This window comes from Carya illinoinensis, chromosome 15 (assembly GCF_018687715.1).
Source record: "Carya illinoinensis cultivar Pawnee chromosome 15, C.illinoinensisPawnee_v1, whole genome shotgun sequence".
NCBI lineage: Eukaryota > Viridiplantae > Streptophyta > Magnoliopsida > Fagales > Juglandaceae > Carya > Carya illinoinensis.
This window is the reverse complement of record NC_056766.1, coordinates 3,295,239-3,307,216: the sequence shown is the minus strand read 5'-3', so window position 1 is coordinate 3,307,216 and position 11,978 is coordinate 3,295,239. Positions and strand designations below refer to the sequence as shown.

The window sequence follows — 11,978 nt, the reverse complement described above, 5'->3', positions numbered from 1 at the left end:
ACTAACCAAATGGAGGATGGGCCATTAAATACAAACAAAATCAGATGGCGATGTTTGTATGCACTGTACACATGCACCGACGCACACACCTAACCCCTTATTTTATACTTTTTCTTCCTATTCACTTCTTGCATTTGATTAAAAATAAGAATATTAGGAAAGAAAATAATTTGTCTAAATTCCGTGATAATATTTTGAAAAAAAGTAAAATTCATTTGAAAAAAGTCTCACTTTTTATGACAAATTCTATTTTTTACAAAGAAAAATAATATTTATAATTATGAAATACGTAAGCACTGCTTAATTTGTAGACTTATATAAAAAAAATTAATTTTTTAATAATAAATCTCTCTTTTTTTTTTTTAAAGAGTTGTATGGTTCTTATACAATTCATGATCATATGTAGCATTATTCTTTTACAATAAACTTGCACGAGTATTGTATGTCCTCATATTATTTTCCATTACAAAAATTTTTACATGGTCTATTTTCTACTTTAATGTTCATTATAAAAAGGATATGCATCTATGCAGAAGTCTGGCAAAAGCCACGTAGTGACATTATCCACAACTCATCAAAAATTGAAGCCATTGGTCATGGCGTACCACCAACATATAGCTCTACCACCAATCAAATTTGTCAACATCTTTCAATTTGAAATGAATGTGTGGATGCAACGTTTTGACAAAGATTTGGGACTTTGGAGTACGAGAATCGCAGTCCACATGAACCAAACTATGAACTACAATTCCCCACATGATCACTCTGTGTCTCTATCTCTAAGATGAGATGAAGAAGAAGATTGTGTTATGCATCTTCCATGGCCTGCCATTGTGCTTGCTATGCTTTCTTCCTATCACCACAGAGGGATTTCCTCAACAAAACAAAGTTTAAACTATCATGCAGATCCAGTCCTGTTCTCCTTTCTTCCATAAACAATACTGGAGTCTCCTATAATCCTCTTGTCTCTGAGGTGCTCTTCTCTTTATTTCTATGTTAATTTGCAATATACTTCATACAATGGCAATGTCTCTAAGAGTTAAAGGCAGACATGCAATTGACGCCCGAAAGCCTTCTGGGTTTGAGTTCTTAGGTACTTCTTACTTGCCAGCTTGAGCAGTGGTCTATCTGATAATGCTGTCAAAGATAAGCTTATAGCCCCAGAACAATAGTTTGGCTTCAGAATGTTGGAGTTAACATGGACTAAAATGTGTAGTTGTTGTGTAGTTTTCAAAAATGGTTGATTCTCTTAGATTTCTAGTTCCAACCCAATTTGGAAATTTAACAAGCCCTTCCCCTAGATATCTGTCTCCAGTCTTACATTGTATCTTAATTATGCATATCCGGATCCTTTCATTTTGTATGCCCAATAAAATAGCTTAACAATGTAAATATGATCCAATCTCTGAATCTGTCTTGAGGTTTGCTTATTTGTTCCAAAACCATGATTGCTTGTTTGAAGCAGCGCAAACACAAGATGTTTATGTTCATTTTGCAGCAGGTATTAATTGGTGTTCTTAGTTGCCTAATTGGTGCATATTATTAATGACAGGCTGCTAGGCTTTTGGGTCCTCCGGCAAGATTCGAAGCTTCAAAGTTGAAAGTAATTTACATGGGAGAAGACTTGAACAAGTATTCCGGAATTATTCCAAGAACCTACATCCTTTCCCACTGTGACTTCACTGCTAACTTAACCTTAACTATCTCTGATGTCATCAACCTTGATCAGGTATTATTTGCGGAACTTAATCTGCAAACAAGTAAACATGACCACTTTTAATTTTGTTTCTGTGTGTCCATGGCAGTTGAATGGATGGTATAGTAAGGATGATGTAGTAGCAGAATGGAAGAAAGTGAACGATCAAATGTGTCTTCATGTCCATTGCTTTGTCAGTGGTCCCAATCCCCTGCTAGACCTGGCTGCTGAGTTTAGATACCACATATTCTCGAAGGAATTGCCTTTGGTGAGTCTGGTTTCTATAATTTCTAATTGCCATATCCCATTTGTTGTCAAAGGGACTTCAGATTAACTAGCTAGGACAAATCTAGTAGATGTTTGACATGGCAACCCAAAATAGCAGAAAGTGTTATCCAACTTTTGCTGAGCCAATCGGCTTTTTAACTGTAAAGCTAAAAAGAAATGTCTCTCATTTATTCGCAGTAATGAATATACGGACCTTAGGCAGCAGGGTCTAGATGGCATAGACACCATCTATCATCAGCCTTACACCGACACCTTTCCCTCATCATGATAGTCTTTGCAGACATGAATATTTTTCTACTTTGTGTTTATACACCATAAAAATGCTAAATGGGTGTTGATTCAAACCAGGTGCTCAAAGCTGTACTACATGGAGATTCAGTACTTTTTGGAGAGCATCCGGAGTTACTGAATGCTTTGGTGAGGGTATATTTCCATTCTAGTTTGCGAAAGTACAATCGGACAGAATGTTGGGGTGCTCTCAAGAATGCTGCAGAGGTAAATTCATACATCAAATATTGTACTCAATCTCCTCGTGTTAGTAAAGATATCAGTTGGAGTGGAGTTTAGATATATTTTCAATCTCTTCTTGAAGAATACTCCTCAAGGTGTAATTGAAATGTCAATATCCAATAATGAAAACTTGCTTTGTAAGTTACAAGAACTTGAAATCGAACCTTCAAATATGACATGAAAAGGGAGTGAATTATTATCTTATCTTATTTTGTAATTAATTTCTCAGGGAAGACAAGGGGACCAAACCCAAGGGTTATTTAGTGGAAGTGAAGATGGTTTAAAGCAGAAGTGGAGACGCCCAGAATCCATCATCCAAGCTCTTTTTGCCTTCCTTCTTTGAAGTACTGCACATAACAGGCCGGCAGCTTAATTAAATCATAAACGGTTTTTCTAATCTTCATGCCACAGAGACAGCAATTTTCAGGTGACTGGGCCAAAATCAGGATTCATTATTCATAGTGAGGCCCTTAAGAAGCTCTTAGGGGAAGTGATAAAGGCCAACCACACATAAGAAATGTGAAAGTACTTGATTCTTTACAATTCACACACTCTTCAACTGGAATATTGACACACAATTCTTGTGTAGCTGAGACGATTTTCTTCATTTGTTGAATCAGAAAAGGGCTGATATCTTGGGTTGGATTTTTGTGTGTGTCAATTCTATTCTATCTCAAAGGAAGCTCAAGATGTGATTACTATTCATGATAAGTTTCATTTATTTGTTGTTCATCAAAGGTTATTATATCAATGATCTACTCAATGAGAGTTTCATGTCTGGGACTTACACATTCTAAACTTGTATAAATCATTCTCCATTCAGGAAACTAATTACCCTATTAACCACCAAGTCGTTTTTGTATCGATCACCTTATTAACTGCCATGTCTTAATTCATGCCAATAATCATTTTTGTTGGTACTTGATCATGAGTTAAGGATAAGTTCACCTTCGGAACCCTTTTGTATATGCATGATAACCTCATGATAATGTAGAATTCCCTTCATGACTGATGACTTTTCATTCACTTAACTATAATCCTTAGTGGGCTAATTAAGCAAAACTCCAGCTTGATTACTGGCCTCATTGAAAATTAAAGTCTCCATGATCTTTTCCATCCACCCAAAAAAGCTGACAATATGATTTGTTTGCTTCTTTTTCTTGAAGTATATATAATCTGTGAAAGAAACTCAACATGGAAATCATATGCTGCAACACATGACTAGACGAAAGGAACTAAGTCGAAGGAAGTTGCAATTGAATCTGGGAAAACTTAAATCGATAGATTTGGACTAAACATTAATATCATATGATCAGTAATTGTTCACCATTAAAGAACTCCATCTTTGATATGGATTTGTCTACAGTCTCTTATATGTGGGATTCATACAAGTTTGAGAATTAACACCTTGGGAGTAGTTTCTCAAAGACTAGCTATGAACTGGAGCAAAAACTTCATATGTACCTAATGTGAGATTCACTCACTTTATCGTTCACGCCAATTAAATATGCATACACATTTGAATATTAATAAGATCCGTCTAAAACTACATACTTTCTATGTAATGTTTTTTTAAATACATGTATATATATGTCTTTCCTGGTCCAAGTTTCCTTTTGCTTGATCAGGTAATGTTCAAAGAACCATTACCAGCACAATAATCACAAGAAAAGCTCGACCTAAGCTTGAAGAAAGAGCTCCAAAGAGAGAGAGAGTTTACCTTAATAATTCCAAGTCATATACTAATTATTAATTCCTTCTTTTTGGTTTCTTTAGTTGGATGGATGTGGCCCACATACAGACATATATAACGAAGATATATATATTTATACACGTGTAAACCCAAGAAATGTTCAAAGGGAACAGAGGAAAAAAGGCAAATGCTCAAAACATGAGCAGTTAAAGAACAAATATGGTACATCAATATATGCGCATATGTGCAATAAGCAGTTCATCTCGAAATAAACCAGCTGAACATCATAGACAAACCGTAATCCAAAGTCCCTAACAATTATTTAACAAGAAGTAATCTCATGATCTGATGCAAAACCTGAAAAAAAAAGAACAATATTCATACGCTGTACCATCACATATAATCCACACTCCAATGGTTCAAAAGGATCGATTGGGCTTGGAGGAGGAGGAAGAAGAAGAAGAAGATTTGGCTTTCGCGAAATCAACCAGATCTTTGAAAAGAGCATCTTCTGGATTAGCTGGTTTGGGTGGAGCAGATGGATTAAGAGAGAGATTCTGAGTATGTCCCACTAAGCTGTCATAAGAGGAACCAGATCCGCTTGAATGAGACGCACCACCAGAATAAGTTTGTTGTTCGAAAAATTGTTGTCTCTGATTATACTTGGAAGGTGGGGGTGGAAGAGAGCCAGGAGACTGAGCATCCCAAGGAGCGGGAGGCAATGGATCTGCAGATTTGCTCAAGGAAGCTGGTGCATCATATGCAGGCCGTCCAGTAAACATAGGCATTGATGCGGTGGGATTAACTGTGTCATTTGGAGAGGGAGAAGAGAGTGTAGGAGCCAATGGTGGGGTGGAAGTTCTGTTATATTGATCTGGAGCTGCAAGAGATGTCCTTTCTGATGTTTGACGGGATTCATCAGATTTGTAGACATCACCACTGAGATAATCAATCATGCCAGAATCTGTGGCAATGGGCTTCTTTGATGAGGGTGGAGGAGGGAGAACCGGATTGACTCGCACTGGTTCAGTCCTTGAGATGGCTGGTTTCCTGCATGGTAAAATCAAAGTTACTCACATGTTAAGTGAGAGTAGCCCCAGTTTCACCCACCCATAAGTATGAGCCTAAAAGATTCGAAAGAACAGGAAAATTCATGACTAAAATCGTAAAGAGACCCTTCTAAAATGGTCACCTATGAGCTAGCTGGGTAAAATCATCTTCTGGCTCATCATCTTCATGGTTCACATGCACAAATGGCACGACCGGTGTTTCAGTTTCTCTTACTCCTACATTAGAGGCTCCTTTCGCTATGTCATCATGTCGACGAAGTACACGCTGCAAATTATCATTCAATGCCAATCCCTGACAAAGAAGCTCCTCGTCTCTGAAAGAGAAAATACTGCTGGTCAGTCTTCGGTTTAACATGAAAAAGAACTTTTAAACTTTTAAATTAAATTCTCACACTGTATTATTCACAAGAAGCATGACACGATGTTGGTAAGAACGGCACTGATCAGCAAGGTCAACAATCACTTCTTGCTTCACACCCTGCTAAAATAAAAAATAAAGAGATCCCATAGATGATAGATTGGTCAGCATGCATTCTGTTTAGCAGCATCCATAAGCTAGGAATATCTACCAATCTGTACTATTTAAGAAAATACAAATACAGGCCTCTCTTATCTCTCCCAGTGATATGCTTTTCAGTAATTTATCCACTGAGCAAAATCTCTTTCCGTTCCTTAAGATTGATATTATAGTCATTTCATTCAAGTGTACACATAAATGGAAAAACTGCCATGAAAAGTCTTAACTTTTATTTGAGATTGGTCTCGTTTGGTTACACAGATGAGATGAGAAATCTGTGAATAGTAGTGAGATAGTTTGTGAATAGTAGTGAAATGGTTTGAACTAAGATACTTTATCAGGTTTTAGGAAAGGCAAGAGAAAAAGTTAAATAAAAATATTATGAACAAGCAACAAATCACATATTCAGAAGATAACTGACAAAACAAGACCAGTTGTAATCCACTCACTGAAAAAGCGAAAAAAAAAAAAAAAAAAAAAAAAAAAAAAAAAAAAAAAAAAAGAAAATCAGTTGTAACCCTTCAAAGAGCAGACATTACCTCAGGTTTACGGGGATCCAAGGCACCAAGCATATCATTTAACACATCAGCCAGTCCCTGAGCATTTTGCATCTCTAACAAGCTAATGATAAAAGAAAAAAAAAATTAAGGCCCCTGTGTAAACTGTTAAACAAACTGCATTTTGACACAGACACAAATAAACGCTGAGCTCTACTTTGTCAATATATTTTTTAAAAGTGGATAGGTGAAATATTAATGCATATATAGATAAAATATTATATCTGTGTAGAGAAAGGAAAAGCTCATCATCTAACTATTTCATATTGAGGATTGTTCTGTTTAATGAGTCATTTCAAATTTGTACCTTTATTGGAGAAATTTAGGTCATATGTTCATGATCTAAACAATAAAACTAACGCTAATGGATAAAGAAATAAAATTTTTTTTTTTTTTGATAAGTAAAGAAATTTTAACCTGAGTTATATAACTTTGCTTCATTATTCATCATAAAAGCAAATCAAGTTTAAGGAATTTGAATGCATATTGTTAATTTCTCTCACATTAGCAATATGTCAATATCATATATGCATTATGCACAAATATCCAATCATAAATCAACCAAAGGCAATAGAACCTAAGGATCAATTATTACTTCACTGTGAGGTAGCAAGAAGTAATGAATCAAATTATTTTCATCAAAGTTAACAGTCATTTTTGTAGTGTAGTTCATCTTTTTATAAGTCTTTATTTTTTTTTTATTTTTTTTTTTTAAAAAAAAAAAGCATTTTGCTCAAATGAGGGTAATAATTTCATCTTTTTACACATGTTTTCATTAAAGTTGATTTTAAGAATCAAGAATATCTCTAAATCATACTTTTCAGGTAGTAAGTACCTGAGGCCAGAAGCATCAGACTGTAGAGAGGCCTGAATAGCAGCATCCTCATATGCAGAGGCATGATGAACTATTGGCTGGCTTTGGGGTGGAGTAAACAATGGTACACTGTTCTCTTCTCGGGGTGGAAATTCAACTCCAGCAGCCTGTCAATTACCAAATTCGGGTACATGAAAGAAGGAATGCAGATTGAAGGACATTCAATAAATGATTAATAAGCAAAAGGGCATTCAATAAACAAAAAAAAATCTTTTTTTTAATTATCAAAGCAGGAACTTAATATAAATTCAAACATGGAAGATAAATAAAGGCAACCAGCCAAAACTCATTGAACTCGTCAACCACAACCTCCCCTCCAAAACTGCAATTCATGTCTTTCGTTCAAGCAGAAAACATCCATACAACTCTAATATGGTGAGAGTGGAAAATGTATTCCATAATGGACTAAGAATTGAAAACATATGTGCCAAACAAAACAGCTGCAAACAATGTTGAATCCCTACAATTACTCTAATGATCCAATGGATTGAAATAACTGGAAAACCAGCCTTTTAACCATGTAATTATTGATTAATTTGAGCAGGAAGTATGAACGTCCAACAGATTCAGACAGAGACACACTTTTGTTCATGGGTGACTTCCCATATTAGTTTTCTCCAGAAACATTAAGTGTGTGCACAACATAAAGTGAAAAGCTCCAGAGTGAAAATGCTTCTTACTCCTAAAATGAAATGCAGGTAATTAAAAGCACCGAAAACTTAAGCCAAAAAGACCACAAAAAGACCAAATTTAAAAAAATGATTTACCTATGAGAGAGAGAGAGAGAGAGAGAGAGAGAGAGAGAGAGAGAGAGAGATGTTTGCTCCACGAAAAAATCGCAAAAGTAAATCACAAATTGATGTGGTTTATAGTGGAACGTCATATTGCAAAGCTATTTTTAGTGTAAAGTAGATCTAACATATCATATCTACCCACATCAGTTTGTAAACTTTATTTTGTAAAATATCTTTATGAACTTGGCACTTCTAAAAAAAAAGCACCAAAAACATAAGGAAAATGCTATTGTACTTACAATTTTGTCAGCTATTAATATGCTGAAGATTATGAAATCTGAAATTAAAATTTGAATTTAAAAAGAATACTGATAAAATGGGTCTTGTATGAAAAATTGTAAGTAAAATTCTCAGCACACGTAGCACTACTCAAAACATAGCGTGCAAACTCTTTTTGCAAAGTGCCAATTTGTAATTGAATTAATAAAAATAACAGTTGGATCTGAGCTGATTAGAATTTAGAGGTACACCAACTTCTTTATTACAATATAGTACACTGCACAAATGTATCCTTCCCCCCCCCCCCCCCCCCCCCCAAAACAAAAAAAAAAACACAAAACACCAAAAAAAACACCCCAGGGTTCAATGGCTTTTAGTTATATCGTCTTATGGTCACCGAGGATGCACAGAAAATATCTTGCATGGTAGAAAGCCAATCTAGCAGACCCAAAGAACAACACTGAATTGAAAAGTATTGAAAATGTGTGCCTTACTCAGATCAGAAGCATGCACACTTCATGCCTAGGCCCCATTAGGCCCTGGCACTTAAAGTGCACCTGATGCTTTCTAGTTTTACATATAACCGAAGCTTGCAATATATACAAACAAGCTTGACCGGGGAAAAAAAGAATAAGGATATGATAAGGCAATCACCTGCAGTTCAGTGTATGCCGCATAATATTGGGGATACCTTCCTCTTGGTCCACCAAAAGCTTCTTGCCACGCATCTATTAAAATTAGTATCTTTTCCCTCACATTCAAGTCTGGCTGAAAAATTAAATCAGAAACATAGAAACAAAATGAATCCTAGATGCAGGTGCAAGGATGTTAGGCAACAAGTCAACAACAGGAGCAAGATACAAATCAATAGAAAATAAATATTGTGCACACCTTCTTCTTTACTATCTTAACCATTTCATGTAAGATATCACGCTCAATGATCTGCTGAAATACATTCTCGCCACAATTTTTGCTGAGCGCCTCCAATGCCTAGACCAAAACATCCCAATGCAAAACCACAAAGTCAGTTGCTCTAGAAAATATCAAAGTCAGATGATATCTGCTTCATGTATTCTAAACATAGTTAAGATAACAAGAAAGCATAATACATTCAATGCAAACTAATCAACGGGCTTGACACCTATATGTTGGCACTGCCGCATATACCAAGTAAACAGTTACTTTAGATCACACTTGGTAAACATATGAACCAACAAGCAGCAATGCTGTAATCTTGCAAATTTTATGACTTTAATAAGCGTGCACAAAATATGTCTTAAAAGTCTGAAAAGAAAAATACTCACAAAAAGAGCCAGAAGTTGAATCTTAGGATTTTTGCTGGCTAGTCGCTTCTTGAGTATCTTCAGGGCCTCCTTTGCTTGCCTGCAATATTCAACAAGATTCCAAAGCAAAAACAAAAATGAGTGCGATTTTAATAAAAGTTGAGAATAAAGAGTAGTTAAAATAAAGTCACATCAAGATGATTAAGAATGGAGCTCCAAATTGGGTGCCAGGAAAAATTCATTCCATCCCAAAATTAGCAGGTATAATGTTCACACATTTGGAATGATCATTCAATAATCAATACCAAAAAACCATGTTGAATGATATACAATTGACTTCAATGAAGTTGTAAACCCACCATGTATCATATTAAGTAAACAACTTTTTTATTTATCGATAGTAAGTAAACAACTAACCAGACCCAAGTTATAAGAAGAGAAAAATGCACTCATCACAAACTAGTAGTGAGGGAAACTCACCAGCTAGGAATATTTCAACTCTGTAATTTCAAGATTCTAAATGAGCAAGTAAATTTCAGTTTTAACCAGGTGAAATGCCCATATACACCTCCGACAATCAACAAAGAATTATTGTTAGTAAATGTGCATTCTTTGGTGTCTATTTGTCTTGCTTAAGTTTTGACCATTATCTTATCGAAAAAATATTGTTGGAGTTTTATACCAGAAAAATTAAGCCAAGCAGGCATACTATTTGCGTGCTTACGTTTTTATCATTGTAATGCACGGAAGATCAGTGGAGTTTTCTATTATATGGAATATAATCTAAGCATTTACTAGGATGATGTGTGCATAAAGTCCTATTCAGATCATAATGAAGCCTTGATTTAGTTTAAGAAATATCACAAATAATCTTGCACATGCTTGTGCAAGATTATTTTTATTCCTATCAAATTCTTGAATATATGAAATTGAATGTCTTCCTTTTTCTCCTTCAAAAAAAATCTTGTATAGGATTAACATCGTCTTTTTTGAGCCAATTTATTTAAGTTAAAAGTAAAACACCTTGTGAAGTTTTTTCTAATTATTCTGTGGGCATCTCTTTCATTGTCATACATCCAGCTTTCTATTAACCTCAGAAGCACATTCTAAGACAGTTGATTAAATAATCTCAATTGCACTAACAGAAATCATGCTTTCTAGAGATTTAAGTTATCCCAGATTTGCAAAAAGATTACAGCCAAGATATTTAAAAAAAAAAAAAAAGGAAAGGAAAGGAAAGGAAAAGGATGATACCCAGGATCCATGTTAATAATATCGCACAACTCAATGTTTATTGCCCAGTCCGGACCAATCAACATGTCGCTCGTTGCCCTCTCAGCACAGGCTGCAGCATTACTAGCCATGTCGAGACAACTCCTTTGTCCTCCAAATTCCTAAAACACAAACCCTCCACAAGTTCAATCATACAATTCAATCCACTACATAAGATTTTATTAGCTGAATTAAAACGATTCAATCCATACTAGCCGATTATCACTAACCACAATTTTCGTCAGTCACTCCCCCAAATTTCTCAAAAGTTAATTGACCGTGAACCCACAATAACTAAACTCAAGAATATCACAATTTGACGCTAAAACATCAATTAATCACGAGTTTGAACCAAAAAAAAAAGAGGAATTATGAATCACCCAGATGATAATCGAAGCCAGAGAACTTCGCTTCGCCTTAGTAAAACGTATGAAAACAAAAGAACTTTATCCTGGTTACTTGTAAAAATATATCCGAGTAAATATCACGATTAAAAAAACCCACATCCACTAGAGCACAACAAGCTCGGATCAACAACATATTACTTTCAAAACCCACAAGAATTTGACCCCAAAAACCAAAATCCATTTAATCATCAAAAAAATAAAAGAAAACGAAACCAAAATCCAAATTATCTGATCACCCAGATTCCAAATCCTGTAAAATTGATGCACCCTCAAACTATTACCCCCCTACCCTGCCCCCAAAGTTCACATAAAGATCAAATGGAAAACAATGGAATCAAAACCGTAGTACAGAATACTCTGGTCTAAGATCTTAAGAGAGCTTACCTGTCAAAGCCCACGAGAAGAAGAAAATCAAAAGGGATTCCGATGATATCAATATGCAATGGGTCAATAATAGAGAAAGAGAATGAGTTTACGAACCGGTTTTATTGTGCCTCTCTCTTCTGGGGGTGGTGGTGGGCTTGTTTGGTTTGACGTGTTTGGTTGGTGGTATTTTCTGTGTGTTAGTGGGAACTTGGACTTTCTAGTTTCTACTTCAAATAAAAAAAAGCTTAAAATTTAAATTATTGGAAATATAAAAAAAAAAATCAAAATATATAATTAATAATATTAATGTTATTGGCTAAAATAATAATTTAATATTAAAAAATATACAATCAATCATATTAATAAAATACACAAAAAAGTATATAAAAGAGACTATACGTAAAATTTTTATATTTTTTTAATTCTAATAAT

At 34.9% G+C, this 11,978-nt stretch overlaps 2 protein-coding genes across 6 annotated transcripts; one reads left to right on the top strand and one right to left on the bottom strand.

Annotated features, from left to right (window-relative positions):
• The first annotated feature begins 573 nt into the window (after positions 1-573).
• Positions 574-3,272, top strand: LOC122296301 (magnesium dechelatase SGRL, chloroplastic-like). The gene is made up of 5 exons (XM_043105882.1): positions 574-973; positions 1,553-1,729; positions 1,806-1,964; positions 2,333-2,479; positions 2,724-3,272. The coding sequence occupies exons 1-5, from the start codon at positions 821-823 to the stop codon at positions 2,835-2,837; spliced, it is 750 nt and encodes a 249-aa protein (XP_042961816.1). The 5' UTR covers positions 574-820; the 3' UTR covers positions 2,838-3,272.
• A 1,121-nt stretch (positions 3,273-4,393) lies between these two features.
• Positions 4,394-11,750, bottom strand: LOC122296300 (TOM1-like protein 3). Of its 5 annotated transcripts, none has more exons than XM_043105879.1 (10): positions 11,661-11,750; positions 10,756-10,895; positions 9,523-9,601; positions 9,110-9,208; positions 8,873-8,986; positions 7,167-7,312; positions 6,314-6,395; positions 5,650-5,738; positions 5,380-5,571; positions 4,394-5,237 (listed from the first exon to the last, which is right to left on the bottom strand). In XM_043105879.1, exons 2-10 carry the CDS (start codon positions 10,863-10,865, stop codon positions 4,607-4,609), a joined length of 1,542 nt encoding a protein of 513 aa, XP_042961813.1. In that variant the 5' UTR covers positions 10,866-10,895; positions 11,661-11,750; the 3' UTR covers positions 4,394-4,606. The 5 variants fall into 5 exon arrangements, with proteins under 5 accessions (XP_042961813.1, XP_042961815.1, XP_042961812.1 ...); XM_043105881.1 differs by having other exon boundaries at positions 5,650-5,735; positions 11,661-11,749; XM_043105878.1 differs by having other exon boundaries at positions 11,565-11,704.
• Between the last annotated feature and the right edge of the window lie 228 nt (positions 11,751-11,978).